The sequence below is a fragment of the Rhinoderma darwinii genome, chromosome 13, assembly GCF_050947455.1.
Source record: "Rhinoderma darwinii isolate aRhiDar2 chromosome 13, aRhiDar2.hap1, whole genome shotgun sequence".
Lineage (NCBI taxonomy): Eukaryota > Metazoa > Chordata > Amphibia > Anura > Rhinodermatidae > Rhinoderma > Rhinoderma darwinii.
The window spans coordinates 10,663,566-10,684,739 of NC_134699.1; the positions used below are offsets into that span (position 1 = coordinate 10,663,566).

Below are 21,174 nucleotides of genomic sequence, written 5' to 3' on the forward strand. Positions count from 1 at the left end.
CTCTGGATAATTCCACCAGGGCTTCCCGTCATCCAGCTATATACCGATCGGGATGGACTTTAGTAATCTTTGCTTGTATCCGGCTGAGAGTTGTAAACACTGGAGTAAGCGATCGGCCCCGGACCAGATGAATGTAACGGCAGACAGTGAATGTCCTCAACTCAACCCTGCAGACTAAGTGCCGGGTAAATACAATATTCTCCAGGACTCTGACAGGATCAAATCATTACCCAGCATCTCTCTATCCAAAACACACGGCGGCTCTCGCAGCGTCTTGGAGTGATTGTCAGAATGACAATACTAATAGTAATGGATCTGCAGTAACCATATTAGAGAGCAGGCATATAGACACCCATTCTGCAGCAAATCACGGTGCAAGGGCTTCGCTCCGGAGACTGATGTCTTCAGACCTGCGCTTTGTCCTCTAAGAAACAGGTTTAGGGGTGATCTCAACTATGAGAGGGGGTGAATGCACCTCCCCCACACAACACCTCAATTTTAGGAAAGGGCAATATCTTCCGTTTGTATGTTCTATCCCTTCTTTCGTGATTTTCTCCCATACGCCAAAAACATATTGATGGGTTACTTGGTTCCTCAAAATTGTGTATGAGGGATAGGAAAATTAGATTGTGAGCCTTAATGGTAACAGACATTTAAAGAAGTCATTTCTGTGTTTTCGCTTAGAAAAATTAGCGCAAGGAGTTCGGGCGGCACTTTGTAGTTTACTCCAATCTGGTTCCTAGGTAGAGATGCCGGTGACGTTGGATTTATGGACCGTATATGACACAGAGCAGGCTATGGAGCTGTGTATGTAAACTTTATGCACACAATAGTATTGGTTGTGTTCAACATGAAGAAGGAAACGTGGACCGCACATCCACAATATACACACTGATCTGTGGCTGCTGAGCCAAAACATTTATATAAACATGAACATGAGGTTCTTTTTCAACATTTTGATCAAATTGTATAAGCCACTTGCCACGTCACGGCGACTTCTTTTTAAAGTGGGTCCCTACTCTGTTGGTTGCAGCACCGCAAAACTGGTCCATTTGATCGCAAAAATCCTTTTGTTGTCATGAGGATTCACACCAACAAAAAAAATTATTTCACCAGTTTAGTGAGAACGCAAAGTTGGACTATAAAATAACTTGTCCTGAGTTTTTTTGCGGTCCGGATTCGCGTTCACCCAGCATGGATCCGTAAAAACCACAGTTGTGTTTGAGGCCATAATGTACATGGTGCAGCTGTAGACTATGCTATATGAACATGCATAAATTGGGCCAGATAAGTCTATTCGTTTGCAGATATTTCACTACTCCCAATTCAATCATATCTATCTATCTATCTATCTATCTATCTATCTATCTATCTATCTATCTCACCCTTTGTGTGTAATGAATCTTCAGGACTATTTATAATACCATCACATAACTTTTGAATTAGAAGCGATGGAGGAAATCTTACTACCTCACAGCAAGAAATCCTAGAAACACTGGATAGTAGATCTCTTCATAAATGTCACTCGCTGTGATGAACGGTCTAGTATATTTCATGCATCATTTTTATTATTTCTGCTCCTTCGGTCTGCCCTCCATGGGGAAGTCTCTGATTAATGCCTCTCCAGGCACAGGGAGGAACTCCAAGAAAATATTATCAGCTTTGATGTTTGTTTATTTATTCTGTGTACTTTATATTTCTGTTTTATTTTCTGATTCTAATGACATTTTTATTTGCAAATACAGATTTTTTTTTTTTTCTTACTGGTGTCTTATCTTCCAGGTCCATCAAATAAAGTTAATAAAAGGGCTAAAATAAAAAAGTATAATAAACTTTTTATTTTGCAATTGCTTTGATTCATTTTCAATTGCGTTCAACTTGTCTGTAGTTATTATAGATTGGGAGGTACAACTAAATGGTAAAATTCAGCCCCAGCATTTCATGTTAGCAGATGCTAGCACATTAAGGCTGTGTCCACATTTCACTGCAAATTGCGTTTTTTTTTGTGGCAATTTTTGTGACCAGAGTAACCGATGATGGATGCACCCTCTGGTTAGGCGCTGGTCACATCTCGATTTGACGTGGGAGGTAGAAGTCATGACGGAAGGCTGCGACGTATACCACCTCCCATAGTAATAAAAATATCGAAATACCATGCGAGATCTATATATATATATATATATAATTTTTTATTACTGTTTGTCTTTGGAAAGTGCAGCTATACTTTCCTATAAAAAGAACACTCTTTTAGCATATGCCGGGTATATGGGGCCCTATGGATACATTTAGTGTATGTGCCAGCTTTCCTGACTACTACGCCGAACAAGGGCAGAAAACGAGATGTAAACAGAGCTTTGCCGTGCCCCCTGGAGACGACTGAAGTCTAAAAACGTCTACAGGTCTACTATTGGGCAATGTCAGAGCCCAGTATAAAGAAGTGACTGGTGCCGGCCAGTAGACTCATGATTAGTGCTTATTCTATAACACTGCAGGAAAGTGTAAGGCCCCCTTGCACACGAACGTGTTTTTGCGGCCGCAATTCACCCGAAAATCTGCGGGTGAATTGCAGACCCATTCATTTCTATTGGCCGAAAACCAATGTGAATTCAATGTGTTCACGGTCCGTGATTTGCAGGCGGCCTGCAGTGTCATCGGATGACAATCCGCGGCCGTCCGTGCTGCAATCATGGGCCGTGCACACAGCTACGGTCGTGTGCGTGAGGCCTAAGGCATAGAAGGGGCCACGGAGAGCGTTTTTTTTTCTTCACACTTTTTTACGCTAATTTTGTTTTTATCGCATCTGTACAGTAGAATAGATGCAGAGACGCACTGCAAACAGTTACATTGACAGCGCACAATTTTTTCCCTTCTCCTATGATACGTCAATTAGACATGTTTGAAGAGCTCTCCATCGAGTGCCCTTAACCCCTTAACGACCAAGGACGAAAATGTACGTCATGGTCGGCTGCTAGTTCCCGCACCATGACGTTCATTTTCGTCCGCATTTCAAACTGTCACTCTGTGTAAACACAGAGTGACAGACCCGCGCTGACAGCTGTCCTAGACAGCTGAGACATCAGTCTTGCCGGACAGCGGACCATCGCCGCTGATTTCGGCAGTTAACCCCTTAAGTGCGGCGACGGATTGCCGTCGCCACATTTAAGTGGTTTGAAGCACATCAGCAGCCCCCACGAAGTGATCGTGGGGGCTACCGATGCTTGTCACGGCAATCGGAGGTCAGATAATGACCTCCGGGTTGCCATGCACGGAAGCCTCGGAGGAGCAGCCTCCGGCCGTTCCTCCTCTGCTTCCTGTCAGTGTGACAGTCACGTCACAATGACAGTTAGAGTACATCACACTACGTGTGTAGTGTAATGTACTCTAGCAGCGATCAAAGCTGCAAGACTAAGTGTCCCCTAGTGGGACAAGTTAAAAAAGTAATAAAAATGTTTTAAAAAAAGTGTAAAAATAAAAGTTATAAGTTCTATAAACACTAAATGCTTTTTTTCCTATAATAAGACTTTTATTATAGAAAAAAAATGAACACGTTAAAGTACACATATCTGGTATCACCGCGTTCGTAACGAACCCAACTATAAAACTATAATGTTATTTTTCCCGCACGATGAACACCCCAAAAAAAATTAATAAAAAACTACGACAGAATCGCAATTTTTTGGGTCACCACCGCTCCCTAAATAAAGAATAAAAAGTGATCAAAAAGTCGCATGTACCCTAAAATAGTACCAATAAAAACTTCTATCCGTCCCGCAAAAAACAAGCCCTTACACAGCTTTTTTGACTAAAAAATTAAAAAATTATGGCTCTCAGAATATGGTGACACAGAAATTTTTTTTTTTATAAATAAGTCATTTTATTGCGCAAACGCTAAAAAAAAGGACCAAACCTATATACATATGGTATCGCCGTAATCGTACCGACCCGCAGAATAAATTAAAAATGTCATTTATTGCGTACGGTGAGCGCCGCAAAAAAAAAACCTAAAAAAACGGTGTCAGAATTCCTGTTTTTTGCTCAGGATTGCAAAAAAATTGAATAAAAAGTGATCAAAAAAAATCGCATGTACCCCAAAATGGTACCAATGAAAACTACAGATTGTCCCGCAACAAATAAGCCTTCACACCACTCTATTGATGGAAAAATAAAAAAGTTATGGCTCTTGGAAAGCGGGGAGTGAAAATCTAAAATATGAAAGCAAAAAATGGATCAGTCCTGAAAGGGTTAATTCATTTCTAATGAAAAAAACGTATGACCACATGTGGGGTATTTCCGTACTCGGGAGAAATTGCTTTATAAAAAAATGGTTGTTTTTTTCCTCCTTTATTTCTTGTGAAAATGAGAAAATGCAACATTTTAGTGGAAAAAATTTTGATATTAATTTTCGCGCCCTAATTCTAATAAACTCTGCAAAAGACCCGTGGGGTGTAAATGCTCACTATACCCCTAGAAAAATTCCTTGAAGGTTTTTCCAAAATGGGGTCACTTTTGGTGGGTTTCCACTGTTTTGGTCCCTCCAGTGTATTGCAAATGCGACATTGCACCGAAAACCATTCCAGCAAAATCATAAATCCAAATGGCGCTCCTTCCCTTCTGAGCCCTGCTGTGGGTCCAAACAGCCGTTTATTACCACATATGGGGTATTGTCGTAATCGGGAGACATTGCTTTACAAATGTTGGGGTGCATTTTCTTCGTTATTCCTTGTAAATAATAAAAATTTCTATGTTGTTTCAGAAAAAAAGTACATTTTAATTCTTACAGACTAATTTCAATATATTTATCGAAAAACCTGTGTGGTCAAAATGCTAACTATACCCCTAGATAAATACCTTAAGGGGTCTAGTTTTCTAAATGGGGTCGTTTATGGGGGGTTTCTATCGTTCTGGCAGCTCAAAGCCTCTCCAAATGTACAGTGGGGCCTAAAACATTTTCAAGCAAAATAGGAGTCCTGAAAGCCTCCGGGGGCTCCCTTCATTTTGGGTCCTGCCGTGTGTCCAGGCAGCGCATTAGGGTCACAATGGGGGCATTTTTGAAAACAGGAGAGGGAGGGTGATAGATTTTGTGGTGTGTTTCTTCATTCTCATGGTCGCTTTACAAAGAAATTGGTCTTCAAACTGATACTTTTATGAAAAAAAGTGAAATTTTTTTTTTTTCACCTGCTATGTATTAAATTTAGCAAAAAACTGTGGGGTCAAAATACTTACTATACCACTAGGTAAATACCTTAAGGGGTCTAGTTTTCTAAATGGGGTCATTTGTGGGGGTTTCCATCACTCTGAGACCTATGAGCCTCTGAAAACCTGGCTTGGTGCCGGAAAACAAAATGTACTTCAAAATTTATAAAATTATTATTCAATTTGTAAGTCCTCTAAATTGCTGAAAATTTATTTTATTTTTTCAAAAGTGCTGCCAAAATGGAGTAAAGAGATAGAAATATATATTTAATTAAAAAAATTGTACAGTATGTGTGTACATATGTGACATATTGCAGTTAAAAATAGGGGAAAATGGTAATTTTTACAAAATTTCTTCCATTTTTCTATTTTTTTATTAATTTCCGCAAATCGTATCAGTCTACTTTTACCACTAAAATAAAGTACAACATGTGACGAAAAAACAATGTCAGAATTACTTGGATATTCAAAACTTTCACAGAGTTATTCTCTGATAAAGTCAGACATACCAGATTTGACAAATCTGGCTTGGTCATTAAGGTACAAACATGCCCGGTCATTAAGGGGTTAATAAGATCTCTGTGTTGACAAGTCTCTTATTAGCGATCAGTGGGACTCAGTGGGAATTGATTTCAGCTAGAGATCCGCAGAAGTGCGGCAGTACTCTTCTTGATCGTGAACCTCCACCACTGACTTGTCAGATAGTTGGTGAAGTGCCTGGATAATACAATTCAAGACGTCCATAGTTATCTATGGCAATACTGGGTTCTGATTTGGTGCATTGGAGCTCCCAGGATCTGTGATAGTAGTACAGCTCTTGCATTATCAGGATGGGGAGACCTTGGCCAACGTACTGTATGCGGCACAAATCTGCAGAATTCTTCCTATGAGGGATGGTATTCTATGGCCCAAGTACTGGTGTTACTTGGACCTTTACTAATGCGCGTGACTTTTTAGTAAACTGGGGGTTATTGGTATTTTGATTGTTCACAAATGCCAGGGCACTGATGAGCGCGCACATGTTTACACCAGCGTGGTTTGTCGCAGCTTTATGTTTAGTATAAAGACTTTGATCATATAACTTTTTGTCTTTCAGGGATGGTCCTTGTTCGGAGTGAAAATGGTCAATTGTTAATGATCCCCCAGCAGGCTCTGGCTCAGATGCAGGCTCAGGTTCAAGCACAGGCCCAGTCACAAGCCCAAAATGCAATGGCCACACGGCCCGCTACTCCTACCAGTGCCCCGCCGGTGCAGCTCTCCACGGTGCAGGTATGTTCGCTAGCACAACATAATAAAAAAAAAAAAGGTAATAAAGTAACTACCCTCAAACCCTGTGTGACTTGTTATTTAAATACACCTCCAGTCGAACCTGAAAATACAGGTACGAGCGAACATAATTCCCCTCCTCCCCCCTAGTTGTGCTTACAGGGGGTCAGGAACAATTGAGCTGCTGTATGGACTACTGGCTACATTGCATCTGAAATGACAAATTGATCTTCTTTGCAAATAGTCCCAAGAATCTACTATCGGTTTGTCTCTACAACTCCTATGCAGAACTATGTGTCTCCATGGTAACAGACTACAAACAAATCCTGTTTATGCCAGTTGCACACAACCGATGTGCCACTTGGGTTGTTTTTAACGGCATCCGAGTGGCACCTGATAGTCTTCGTGGACCCATTCACTTTAGCAGGTGAATCGGGTATGTGAAAAGTGACCCGATTCTCCGATCCGTAGAAAGATAGAACATGTCCTATCTTTCCTCGGATCACTGACGGGACACGGCCAGCGCATGAGGCATTAATTAGTCTGGTCCTGCAGTCACTATCCCTTTTTATATGTCCCCTACTTCTTGCTAACTTACATATGTGATTTACAACCTGTTGCTTTCCAGTTTTGTTTTTTTTTTCTCAAAAACGACAACTCCGAGCATGCCCTGACAACCCATGCTGTGAGCTGTAGTTTGGCAACAGCTGAGGGCCACTGTTCTCCATAAAATATTAGGTTTATAAATGGCATCAACATGTCGTTCTTTCAATCAGTTGAGTATGTCCAGGCTTATCAGAGATAAGGTCTGTCCTGTTTCTAAGACACATTGACAGCGAGTGACAACCTGTGGCTTAAAATTTCACTTTACTGACTTGCAGTCTCCTGGAGCACCTCTCCTGGCAAGGCAGGTAGCGCCAACTACCATCATCAAGCAAGTGTCTCAGACACCGACCACCGTGCAGCCCACCACCACACTACAGCGCCCCCCTGTTGTACAGGTGAGTCCTCTTCACTCTTAATACTGATTCATCAATCCATAGAAGTTTTACACCGTTCATATAGGTCACGCTTCGCTCATTCATATGTCTGTATATCCTGGGCGCAGCATTATGATGTCATCACTGTTTGGTATGCTGGAGTTATTCCTTATTCCAATATTTTACAATCTGTTTTATTTATTATTGTTTAGGCCGGGTTCAGACTGGGCATCTTTTATTGTGTTTTTCCTCAGCGATAGTGACTCTCTTCTGAGCTGCAGCACAGTCACCCATGTGTGAACCCGGCCTTACATTCACAGTGCAATACCAGTCACCTCCGATTTTATGATGCGGAAAGAAAAACTCCGACTTTGAACAACACGTTACAACATTTTGCTGTCAAAATCTACATAAAATCCTGACAAAGTTTATAAATCTTTTGCTTTACTCCTCTTGTCCTGATCCGAAGTAACACGATGTTTCCTTTTCCATTGATGTCTAAAGCTGAATTCACAATTCTGTTGGTTTCCAATTCCCAGAGAGCAGTGCATTGTGGGAGCTCACATGACCTTTAAATAACATCTTTTACATCACATATCTGACAACGGGGTGGGGCTAAACCGTTGTCTGTATCCAGGGGCAACAAACCGAATTCTGAAAGCAGTTTTGTACATGAATGGAAATTACTAAAAATCAAAACAAAAAGCAAAGTATTTACAAAATGACCCCACTTGCTCTGTAGATTTAAATGGGTTTTCTAGGAGTCAAATATTAATAGCCGATCCTTATGATAGTCCATTAATGTTTGATTGTTGAGGGTCCGACCACCAATACCCGACGACCAGCAAAATGATGGGGCCTATTCATTGTTTACACCGTCCCAGCGTCGTTCATATGACTGTGTCTGGTACAGCAGCTCCGCTCCAATGACTTGAATGCGACCGAGCTGCAGTACAAGGCACGGCCACCTGTATGGACGGGCTGATCGGCATTTGACTCCTGAAAAACCTCCGCAAAATGTATGTACAGCCAGAATTGCACTTTAATCTCAGATGATGACATCACAATACTACTGGGCATCTGGAGCCGTTTATATCTATTGGTCATTTTTCCCTGATTCTTTTTGTCACATCCACCATTTTTTGGCATGGATTGCTCTGCATGATCATCCAATAACATAAATCATTTCGAATTGAATGTGATGTGTTTTTATTTTTTTCAATATAATAGGGGTTATTACTTTAGCAAATGATATCAGATTGTGTTGTGTGCCTGCCACCTAGTGGTCTCAATGTGCCAATGCAAATTTTAAAGAGTTCACTGGATTATTTTTAATATTACTGGTAGCGGACATATTTTTAAGGTGAATAATACGGAGCTGCATTTAGCATACAGTCTGGAACTTATTTTAGCATTCTCTATTATAATAGGAAAGAGCGGGGGCTACATTGGGATGCAGCTTTCTGACACTATATGCAGTGTAACGCTGCAGGAATTCTATGCATCTTACATACAAAGTGTAATATTGGCAGTGCAACCATGAGGATCCCTGGCAGCCAATGTTTGTATAGCAGAGTTGGTGCTGTAGTTCAATGCCAGCATGGTCTGCTTTAGCACATTTCCGGAAGCTTTTTATAACTGGTCTTTGTGTGACTGGCTGAGTGGCGACGTTATGCCTATTTGCCAGTTATAATGTGCGTGTTGTTTCTTCTGCACAGAATCAGATAGTACTCGGCAGCACGGCACAAACTGCCACATTGGGGACAGCAACGGCCGTACAGACTGGAACTCCTCAGAGACCGGTGCAAGGAGCTGCTACCCCTACGACAGCCACCACGGTACAACGCCCAATGCCACAACCCGGCTGCGCCTTCACTAATTCCAGATCTGCACCTATCGAAATAACGGTGCTCCGTATAGGATCCCAGATTGCTCTGGGTGTTTGATGAGAAAATAAATCTCACAAATCTTCTAAATTCCTATCTAGTCCACTGGCGGGGATAAAAAGTTTTGGAACGTGTTGGAAATTTATTTATAAAAAATATAATTTTTAATGACCTTTAAATAAACTAAAAGTACATGATGTATGGAGGACGGCTCCCTAAACCTACCTAAAGACGTTTATAAAAGGCTCCTTGATGGACATCTTTGGATATATTTTATATGAATATTTATTTGAAGTTACAGGCCCAAAGCCTAAGGCTGCACTACTGTACATTTTGTCATGGACAATGTGTGTGGTTTAAAAGAAATTAATTTAAAAAAATCATTAAAAAATTCACACATTTTTGGCAATCTTGAAAGCCAGATAGGGATGTAGATGGCAACCAGAATCCACCCAAGGTCTGCACTTGACAGAAATCATTAGCGGACACGTTGTCATCAGAATCTCTCAGTAGTGCAGCCTCAAGATTTGGGTCTGTAAATTCAAGTGATCATATCGGCATAGCAGAACTGGTATCACATTTATTGTATATCTAGTGGCCTTTTATACATCTCTGTAGTTAGGTCTCTTTTTGCAGTTGTGCAGTTCACCAACCAAGGATAGAAAAAGGGCATCTCAACCTCTCTTTTCTCAGTTTGGTTGCTATATATGTTCTGGCCACAAGATGGCAGCATATACAGTCCTAAATATAAAATCAAATGCCCCGTTTCTTATCCGAAAATTGTATAAAAGTGGCTATAAACAACGGACGAAAATCAGCACAACCTGCCAATTTAGTTGGGTTTATTCTCCAGTTACGTTTCTGATACACATTCTATATTATATGGCTGATCATAGCACGTATGGTTATATACGGGGCTTAAGTATATGTATTATGCTAATACCTTCGGTTGAATACATTAGTAGACCATATATAGATATATTTTTTTTATTCTTGCAGATGAATGTTTTTGAACAGTGAATTGTGTTGAATGTGCAGAGCATGGAGTTACTAAAAGGGGGAATGTGAACAATAGATATTTACTTGCAGAATGATGGAGACATAAAGAGAATCTTGGCAGACAATCTTCTTTACATATGGACATTTTTTCAGGACTCAAACATTGAGGACCCTGTCGATCAGCAAAATGAAGGGGCCGTGGCGCTCTTAGTGCCAGGAGTCCAATGAGTTGGCTAATTTAAAGTACAACTTTATAATACCAACCAACTTGAAGAACTTTGTAAATACTTTGCTTTGTTTATATTGTACTTATTAGGCCCCATTCACATCGCGTTTTGTGCTATCCGCCGAGCGTTTCCTTTTTTCTTTTATAAAAACGTGGACCATTGAAAACGTATAGAAATGTGGACCATTTTCTATTTACGTCTGTGTATGTTTATCGTATACTCATACGTCTGTATACGTTTCTGTCCGTTTTTTACCTAAAAAAAGTATACTTTTTTTTTTTTAAAGTGAACACTGGTCGAAAAATAAAACCAAAAAATAACTAAAAACTGAGATTTACTGTATAAATGGATACAAACGTATAGCATACGTCGTCGATTTAGATAGACGCTAAAAAAAAAACGTTACGTCGTATATACCTTTTTTTTTTAAGTACAGAATAGCGTAGCAGACTACACTATTTAGTACTTTCAAAAAACAGTATCCCAACGTAAACCATGACAAACGGATGCTACTTTGGTCTACGTTTGACCCATTATAGTCTATGTATACGCCGAGCTATATGCTACAATACTTTTTTAGTGTTTAAAAATGTATTTTGCTCGGCAGATATCACAAACGCCATGTGAATGGGGCCTTAGATGTTTTTTTTTTCTCCATTCATGTCTAAAGTGATGTTCAGATTTCAGCTGTTTTCCTGTTACCAGAGAGCAGTGCGGGTGCTGAGATGACAACTAAGCTGTTATGTCACATGTCTGACAGCAGGGGGTGGAGCTAAACCGCTGTCTGTTTCCACGGGCAACCAGCATAATTTTGAAACCAGCTACAGATATGAATACAAAGAACATGAAAATCCATTACTTAAAAAGTAAAGCAAAGTATTTACAAAGTGGAATTACACTTTACATTCAGGGTGCTGAAATATTACAGTATGGAGAGAAGTTTGTTTGATATGGCGGATTCACTGTAAGCCGTAGACCACCCCGATTCTCGATTTATGTGAGACCATTGTCCGATTCTGTAAGTGATGAAACAGCCAGACTTGAAAATGTGACTGATAATGTACAGGTTATGTGCCTGTAGGATTTATTATTGCCGGTAGACTTTGTATGGAATATTTCATGTACACGTGTGTGTCTTTCTACAGGAAACCATGGAAAATGTGAAGAAATGTAAGAATTTTTTATCTACGTTAATTAAGCTGGCTTCATCGGGTAAACAGTCCTCTGAGACGGCAGCTAATGTAAAAGAGCTTGTGCAAAATCTGCTGGTAAGATGTCACGTATTGTGATCGCCGACTATTTATCTGCATCATGTGATCACTATTCACCAATGACCTTTATTCTGTAGCAGCCGTCCTAACATTTTTAGATTTTCTGCATTTTAGATGGCCACCTTTTTATGTGTTTTTTTTTTTGTTTGTGTTTTTTATGTAAACCAAGGGCACGTCGCAGTCATAAGTCCATTAGTGGTCACTGGACAGGACGGTTTCACTCGCGTTCTGAAAGATCTCAAAGAATTTCTGAAACGTGCCTACGCGTTTCGGCTTTCTTTTATATTAGAGCAGATGTGCTTCGTGAACACTGTTTTCGCTGCTTGCATTTGGGGATACCAGGGTGTCCCAGTATTATTAATATGTTGGATCTTCTATGGCATTATGACCTAGCCTGCCATATGCACATCAGGGCACAGTTAGTAATAGGAAAGCTTTGGAAGTGCATTGAATGTCTATTATATCAAGTTATCAGCAAAGAGGATGAACAGTGAAGGCGTTGTAATATCGGCAGAGGATGAGGCTTGGGATGGGGGATTATTACTGTATGGATCAGCCATATTCACCCGCTGATCGCCTGAGAGTGATAAGACGTCTTTATTTTGCATGCAGCTCTTGAGGTAACAGGATGGCAGGTAGTGGGCTGCAGATGCGCCTACTAACTTTAGGTCTAATTGTGCAAATTTGAGTTGTCTGTACAAGAAATTCCCCCCCCAAAAAGTGGACGTTCATGTGTAAATATGCTGAATTGTAAAAATGAGACAGACTCTGGTATCCAGAAGTAAATACAATTGCAGGGATGAATTAAACACCAAAATAATTGGAGTTTTACTTTGGGGAAAAAGCAGAACAAAAACAGATTTTGATAGTGACTCCAAATTGGATAAAATTTAAAGGAACATATATCTTGTTTTCAGACGGTGCTGAAAGTTCGGAGATCTGCTCAAACCTTACTGACTGTGATCTTAATGTTACCGAATGCAAATGATATTTAAGTCGGTTCTGTTCTCCCTCACAGGACGGGAAAATCGAAGCTGAAGATTTCACCAGTAGATTATACAGAGAACTAAATTCTTCACCTCAACCTTACCTTGTGCCTTTTCTGAAGGTAAGACGCTGCCTTCAGTTGTGATAGCATCCGGTCTGAGGGACAGGCGGCATACAAAGTCCCTGCATTGTTTCCTGAACATAAAGAAAGGACTTTTCAATACATCAGGTAAAATCTTTCATCTTGTTTTTTTCTTTTTACAGAGGAGCCTCCCTGCCTTGCGCCAGCTGACGCCCGACTCTGCAGCCTTCATTCAACAGAGTCAGCAGCAACAGCCCCCCACGCAGGCCACGACCGCACTCACCGCAGTCATGTTAAACAGCTCTGTGCAACGTACAGCCGGCAAGACCACTGCCACCGTCACTAATACATTACAGCAGCCAGTCATCAGCCTCGCACAAACCAAACCTGGACAACCAACCCCACTGGTACAAACGCAAAGAGAGAATAACTTCTTGTTCATCTTCCGAAAAAAACCTGTCTAATCAGAGCTCCGTGCACCCATCTTTATGATCGTGCTGAGCCTGCCTATAAGGCTCTGTTCACATCTCCGTTGCAGATCCTGTCATTTGCCAAACAGAAAAGCGCAGCATGCTTCACTATTTTGTCCGGCTGAATGACGGAAACACGATGAAACCGCTAAAACTCAAAGGTTACCATTGAACGTTGTCGGTTTACTTCATGCGACTGACGCGGGGCTTCCGTTTTCCTGTTCCTATGACGGAACACAAAAATAGAAAAGCCAGCGTAGATGTGAACAGAGCCTTACTGATTATGTTGAGGTACAAAGCATGACGCATTGTAATGGCGGCCAAAGATAAGCAGCGGTCCATAATACATCTGTTTGTCCTGGGACCACATCTGGACTGTTAAAATTGCATTTTTCTTTCATCATACAAATGGAAGTTCTTTATTTCCATGGCCCTAGTTAGGGAGTAACATGGATTTCTATGCACAAAAGGCATTAGGTAATCCCTAAAAAGCGGAGGACAAAATACATAAAGATTTTAGGCTCCAGTTATAACACTGTAGGAGCCAGAACGTTCTTTTTAGTGGCCCAGCAATGAGGAATAAGTCAGTTTGAAGTTGATCGTGCATTTCTAGTCTCTCTGGCTCCTGGGATTTTTCGTCCTTGCCCTAAAATATCGGTTTATTCTGGTGTGATTCCAGGTAGAGATCTGTGGCCTATGACTAATTTGCTTTTTGCCTCATTTTTAGGTAATCCAGCAGGCACATAAAGCAGGAGCAGTGGTGCGGCCCCCACAGGTCACATTGACCCAGACGCCCATGGTAGCACTTAGACAACCTCAAAGCCGGATAATGCTCACTACTCCACAACAAATACAGTTAAACCAGCTACAGACAGGTGAGTGCGGACTCAAATAATGGAAGAACATGGCTGAGCCAAATCGTTATTTCTGGTCCTATACTTTTTTTTTAAATTAAAGAGGCTCTGTCACCACATTATAAGTGCCCTGTCTCCTATATAAGGAGATGGGCGCTGTAATGTAGGTGACAGTAATGCTTTTTATTTAAAAAAACGATCTTTTTTCACAAAGTTAGGAGCGATTTTGGTTTATGCTAATGAGCTTTCTTAATGCCCAAGTGGGCGTACTTTTACTTTCGACCAAGTGGGCGTTGTACAGAGGAGTGCATGACGCTGACCAATCGGCATCATGCACTCCTCTCCATTCATTTACACTGCACTAGCGATATAGATATATCGCTATGTGCAGCCTCATACACAAGCCCTAACATTACTACAGTGTCCTGATAATGAATACACATGACCATCCAGCCTGGACGTCATGTGTACTCAGAATCCTGACACTTCTGAATCTTTTTTTGTGAGATTCCGGCAAGTGAAACCAAATCTCGTTTACCTCCGTGATCTCGCGAGATTTCGTATACGTTGCTGGAATCTCACAAAAAAGATTCAGAAGTGTCAGGATTCTGAGTACACATGACGTCCAGGCTGGATTTCATGTGTATTCATTATCAGGACACTGTAGTAATGTTAGGGTTTGTGTATGAGGCTGCACATAGTGATATAACTATATCGCTAGTGCAGTGTAAATGAATGGAGAGGAGTGCATGATGCTGATTGGTCAGCGTCATGCACTCCTCTGTACAACGCCCACTTGGTCGAAAGTAAAGTACGCCCACTTGGGCATTAAGAAAGCTCATTAGCATAAACTAAAATCGCTCCTAACGTTGTTAAAAAAGATCATTTTTTTAAATAAAAAGCATTACTGTCACCTACATTACAGCGCCCATCTCCTTATATAGGAGACAGGGCACTTATAATGTGGTGACAGAGCCTCTTTGAGTGTTTTTATTAACCTTTTCCAAAAAGTACAAATGTGCTCCACTTTATTGCGCTGCTGCATTGGTATGTAATGCTCTTTTTGTATTTCGTCCCAGTCGTGAAACCAACCATCATAACAGGGAACAAAACATTTCCCACAATGTCAGCGCAAGTGGCTGCAGCACAGAAGAATAAATTAAAAGAACCGGGGGGAGGGTCGTTCAGGTGAGCAGACCCTACGATGGCGGCATCATCCGTGCTTGGTCAATAGCAAGCGCTCGCTATTAGTGGCTATTTTTCTCCTGTATTATCACCGTCTGTTAACCATCTTCCTGTATACCTTCCTCAGAGACGACGATGATATTAATGACGTAGCGTCCATGGCTGGTGTGAACCTGTCTGAAGAAAGCGCGCGGATATTGGCCACAAATTCTGAACTGGTGGGCACGTTAACGCGATCCTGCAAAGACGAAACCTTCCTTTTACCTGCTTTACTACAGCGAAGGATACTGGAGATCGGTAGAGTCATTTTTTTTTGCTATAGTGTGTGTGTGCAGATGCATTTTGATTTGGGTTTTATACACTGAGATTTGGCAAAGATTATGCTGATTGCGAACTGTAAAAAAAAGTGTTTACATGAAATCAAAGATTCCTTATAGAATATCGATGGCAGAAAGTGCCTGTCCCGTCTCTGGACGTGTGACCTGTCTGATAATACAGGTTTAGCATGTCAGGTTGATTTTTAATTCCGATGACAGAAATCATCATTTTTAACAGTTCAGGCCACTTATGTGATTTAGGGCCTGTTCAGATCACCGTTCCGGGATTCCGTCGGAAGTTTCCGTCGGGTGAACCCCGCAACGGAAAGTGAAAGTGAAACCACAGCTTCCGTTTCAGTCACCATTGATATCAATGGTGACGGAAACATCGCTAATGGTTTCCGTTCGTCACCATTCTGGCAGGTTTCCGGTTTTCCGACGGAATCAATAGAGCAGTCGACTCCACTATAAACCTGCCGGAATGGTGACGAACAGAAACCATTAGCGATGTTTCCGTCACCATTGAGATCAATGGTGACTGAAACAGAAGCTGTGCTTTCACTTTCCGTTGCGGGGTTCACCCGACGGAAACCTCAGACGGAACCCCAGAACGGAAAGCGAACGGTGATGTGAACCGGCCCTTACACCTGGCATGGTGAGAGCTATCAAATCACAGAATCAGATGCCCCTTTTCTGTTACTAACTAGAGCCCTTTGGGGGGTGGGGGGTGGGGGGTGGGGTTAGGTGCTGTTTAATTTCCTGCTGTGTATATATGAGCTCCGTTCTCTTGGTTAATCAGATGTGGTGGAAGAGATGAGTCTGCAGAAGTTTGTTGAAATCACCTCTATGTGAGGCCTGTTGAGCTCAGTTGAAATAATATACATATAGCACAAATAATAGATCCCTCCGCAGACGATTCAGGTTTTTTTTTGGTGGGCACAGACTAGTGTAAATGTCCAAACAACAAGGGCATTGTCCGGGGGCAAGTGTGGATGGCAGATAGTCCAACTACTAGAGGATTGTACCAAGAGCCATGACAATTGTCCACCGCAGCAGCTGGCCTGTCCTTTTTAATACACCCTTGCTTTATCTGACGTGTTTCTATTCTTTTTTTCTAGGTAAAAAACACGGCATTACAGAAATCCACCCGGACGTGGTCGGTTATGTTTCTCACGCTACACAGCAGCGACTTCAGAACATTGTAGAGAAAATCTCCGAGACGGCTCAGCAAAAAAACATTTCTCATAAGGTTAGTTGTACAATAGATGGATAACACTGGGACTTGTGCTGAAATGTAAAACCAGCAATGTAAACCCTTCAACCCGTCTCATAAATGTATTCACATTTGTCTTCTCTCACGGTCTGGGGAGCTACAAAGTGAATTGGACTTGGGTTTATGACTGCATAGAAAAGCCTTTCAGATCCTAGTTAGAATGGTAAATATTAGTATTTCATAGGGCCAGGGTAGCCATAATGTAGCGCGAGGGTCACTTGCAGGACTTTGTTTTTGCTGTCCGGGACATACTAATGTCGTACTGGATTCCTGGCACTGTCCTGGAACACAATGCATCTGTGATAACTTCTGACAATCTTCTCTAGTGCTTATTTCTGACTGCAGAATTGGCACAGAAAGGTCATCGCTACCTACAGGTGGCGGCTGATTGTCTGCTTTTATGTGAGTGCTGGACCACCGCGGAGATAAGAGTGTTGCATTGTAGGGGCAGTGTCGCTGGCACACGTATATACACACTGCTCTGACTCCTACATGCTGTTCAGCATTGCTGTGGATGGCAGGTTTATAAAAAAATAAAAAAAAAGGCAATAGCTGCAAGGTGGCACCACTATGTACTTGATGGCCCTAGTGCGGGGCCAGTGTACTGTGAGCGTTACTATATAGAACCATTCAGGGATGTCATTTGCATTATTGTATATTAGACTTGTTTTTTTTTACCCCCAATCTCACATCCTGTCTGCAGGAGGACGACCGGTACGAGCAGTCAAGTGACGTTCGGACGCAACTCAAGTTCTTTGAGCAGCTTGACCAAATAGAGAAACAGAGAAAGGACGAGCAGGAGCGGGAGATTCTCATGCGAGCAGCGAAGGTCGGTGTACCGTGCGAAGAAGGGGGAAGGGCACATTTTTTCCATGACCTGTGCGTTATATACTGTAGACTAGGGTGGTTACGATACCAGAATTTAGACTTCGATACCGATGCTTGTGTAGTATTTCGATTCTCGATACCAAAATGATACTCGATACTTGGCCAACAATAATAATAAAAAAAAGTTCTTCCATTTTCTGGTGTGATGAATTTTGAACCTCCATGTGACTCACATTAACCCTTTCCCGTCTCTCCGATTTAAGTCGGGAAAGGGTATTTCCATAGCCGCCGGTTCTCAGCTGTGTTACACAGCAGGGACCCAGTGGCAATGCCTGCAATCAGAAAAAAATTCTAATCGCAAGCATTTAACCCCTCATATGCCAGTGTCAGATGTGACCACCGGCATCTGAGGGGTTTTTACTGCCCCTTTCACTTTGGGGCCGGTCACCGGCTCCCGCGCAGCGAGATCGCGGGAGTCGGTGTATTCGTCTAGCAGCTGGGAGCCTTGTGAACGCTCCCAGCCCTGCTATAGGAAGATTGCCTGTAGCAGGTCTCAATAGCAATGCACTGATTTTGCCATATAGTGATATTGATGTCTATGGCATAAGCGATCTAATGATCGCAGGTTCAAGCCCCCTGGGGGGGGGGGGGGCTAAATAAAAGAAAAAATGTAAAAAAAAAAGTAAAACATAACAAAAACTATATCAATTTGGTATCACCGTGGATCCGACTGACCTGCAGAATAAACATAACATGTAATTGTCACCGTACAGTAAACACTGTAAAAACTAAACCCATAAGAAAACAGAAGAACTGCTGTTTTTTCCAATTCCACACCATTCTGAATTTTTTTTCCCAGTACGTCACACATAATATTAAATAGTACCATCATAAAGTACAACTTGTCCCGTAAAAATGATGACCTTTTGAAAGGTGGGGAGGAAAAAAACAAAAGCATAAAAATGGAAATGAGTCTGGTCCCGAAAGGGTTAATAGTAATTAACCCCCATCATGTTTCTCAGTCATAATGGACAACATTGGGTTAATGTGTGAGGTACATGATGGGGTTAATTACTATTAATTGTCAGCTTTGATCGTATCATTCAAGGGGATAATGGCGGAGATCAGAAGTCGTTGCCCCGCTCCTGACAACGAGTGTGCGTGCGCGGTCAGCATGATGGATATAGTATCGATATTTCGATGCATCGTGCAACCCGACTGTAGAGCCATAAACATGCCCTTATTATATACCAAGACATTGGTTGATTTCTACTGCCTCAGAGCAGAATTGATAATTGACAGTTTTGTATATAGATTCGGATTCGGTGAAATCTCACTTTTCTTTTTTTGGCTTCACAGTCTCGATCACGGCAGGAAGATCCTGAACAGTTACGGCTAAAACAGAAAGCCAAGGAGGTATGTAAAGTATAATGTTAAATTTGCAGCCGTGTCTTTGTGATTACAGAAGTGCCGCTGTAATAATAATCTGTATTTTTCTTCCTTTATAGATGCAACAGCAGGAACTGGCACAAATGAGGCAGAGAGATGCAAATTTAACGGCGTTAGCAGCTATTGGTCCTCGAAAAAAGAGGAAAGTGGATTCACCGGGCCCCGGTTCAGGGTCAGAGGTTAGTGTTTTTAGGGTCTAATGGTGCCTTTTACTGAAACCAGGTTAAAAAAAACTTGTTATACGTATGGACATCATAGGGGGATCCACCCTCAGGACACCCCCCTCCTATGAGCAAAACTGGAGAGCTACTAACAATGAGTGTCTCTCGCTCTGGTGGACCAGGCCCATCCATGCATTACGGGCATGTAATACTAAATTTCCCTTGCGGCGGAAATGTCTGGCTGGCCACAGCTTCCCCCGGCGTTAACAGCTGATTGAGAGGGGTTTCTGAAGCTGGAGACCTAGCTGCCTGACTTGCTTAGGAGTTTAAGACAGAAATTCTGGCTTTTCTGAACAATACATGCTTCAAGAACTAAAGAACTGAGTTGTAATGCACGGTTTACAAAGGTGACCCCCAGCTGACATAATTGATTTCTACCTGTAAACAATAGAGGACAAAACGTGGTGAGTCCTGGGATAACACCAGTCTTGATCCAGTACGGATTTAAGATGCATCCTATCCTTCCAAAACTACTTAAGGGGAAAGTTTCATCAGAAAATTAACTCTTGTTTAAATCAAGTTTTTATGGTAAACATATTTTGTCATTATCAATATTAAAAAATAATCCTAAAATCTTGCAGTTCTCACTCTGGCCACTGAGCCTTACAATGGACTGACCCTTCCTGTTCTGTAGAGATCACTTCTCAGCAGTCATCACATTATTATCACAGGCAGGATTACACTGACCGATCTAGCTGGGCATGCACATTAGATCAATGTTGGCCGCACCTGCCGAAATAGTCGGGACCGACCGACCATCTTATGTGTATGGCATCGTCCTGACTAATGTCAGATGTCGCTGGATGGAAGGGTTGAGCACGTTGAATTTCAACACGCCTGATTCTTTTGATCATTGGTCGATAAGGCTTTCTCCCTTCTAATTAAAAACTCATTCACGGCCTAGCGTGTATGGGGGAGTCGGAAGAAATAGCTGTCAGATGACAGTGTATGGCCAGCTTATCGCCTATATATAGGTAACACAGGATCCATCTTTGTCAATAGGTGATGGCACCCCCCCCCCCAACCTGCACAATGACCTCTGCTTAGGTCACAGAACAGATCTAGAACACTATCCCATAGAAGTCAATGGGTCAGCTCCACACTATTGCTTCCTATGGTCCATGTGGCTGCTGTAAAGCATATCTCTAAGTGCTGTCAACAGCAGGTCAGTCTACATGGCTGCCCCCTTAATCATGTACGGAAAAAATAGAATACAAAATTCTACAAAAAAAAAGAAATTAAAACCGGCTGGAAAAAAAGTATATTTATCAGTATCTGGTTTTAACTTGGAAAAAAATATATAGGTGATACAGTCCCTTTAAGACATTACAGCTGTGAGGGATTGCCTCCTTACGCTTATTCAGCAGATAAGACAGCCGGTGGTCTCGGGAGCGTCTCATTTGGACAGATGTTGTTCTGCTGTGGGAGCTTACACATGAGAAGTTCAGAGCCGGCTGCGCCTGATCCTCCTGTATGAAGCAGAGCTGTGGCATCTTCTATACAATAACTTAGTCTCGCAGACCTCCTCACCAGATGCTGCACACTTTTTAACGAAGTGTGAGATTTACTCTTCTGTGACCATCTACTAAATTCTGACAAACCAGCAAAAAATTCTAATCACGAAACATCCAGAGCCACAATGCAGACTGCAGCACCCGCTAAGCTTAGATGAAGATGTTTTATTGT

The 21,174-nt window shown here is 41.8% G+C and overlaps 1 protein-coding gene and 1 long non-coding RNA gene across 4 annotated transcripts in view; one reads left to right on the forward strand and one right to left on the reverse strand.

The window, feature by feature from the left end:
- The window catches only part of TAF4 (TATA-box binding protein associated factor 4), a 42,523-nt gene that overhangs the window by 17,875 nt on the left and 3,474 nt on the right, over positions 1-21,174 (forward strand). Inside the window, exons 3-15 of one of the 2 annotated variants that reach the window (XM_075846530.1) lie at positions 6,290-6,462; positions 7,341-7,460; positions 9,158-9,277; positions 11,697-11,819; positions 12,841-12,930; positions 13,074-13,298; positions 14,089-14,236; positions 15,295-15,403; positions 15,528-15,697; positions 16,836-16,966; positions 17,694-17,819; positions 19,178-19,234; positions 19,327-19,446. In XM_075846530.1, coding sequence (XP_075702645.1) covers positions 6,290-6,462; positions 7,341-7,460; positions 9,158-9,277; positions 11,697-11,819; positions 12,841-12,930; positions 13,074-13,298; positions 14,089-14,236; positions 15,295-15,403; positions 15,528-15,697; positions 16,836-16,966; positions 17,694-17,819; positions 19,178-19,234; positions 19,327-19,446 — 1,712 coding nt within the window. The remainder of the gene's footprint in view (positions 1-6,289; positions 6,463-7,340; positions 7,461-9,157; positions 9,278-11,696; positions 11,820-12,840; positions 12,931-13,073; positions 13,299-14,088; positions 14,237-15,294; positions 15,404-15,527; positions 15,698-16,835; positions 16,967-17,693; positions 17,820-19,177; positions 19,235-19,326; positions 19,447-21,174) is intronic. The other variant, XM_075846531.1, reaches the window with a different exon arrangement.
- LOC142666471 (uncharacterized) overlaps positions 1-21,174 on the reverse strand; it is a 65,736-nt gene that overhangs the window by 14,999 nt on the left and 29,563 nt on the right. The window contains exon 3 of one of the 2 annotated variants that reach the window (XR_012851694.1): positions 12,913-13,004. The exons of the other annotated variant lie outside the window; for it this stretch is intronic. This is a non-coding gene — a long non-coding RNA (uncharacterized LOC142666471). The remainder of the gene's footprint in view (positions 1-12,912; positions 13,005-21,174) is intronic. 2 annotated transcript variants of the gene reach the window in all.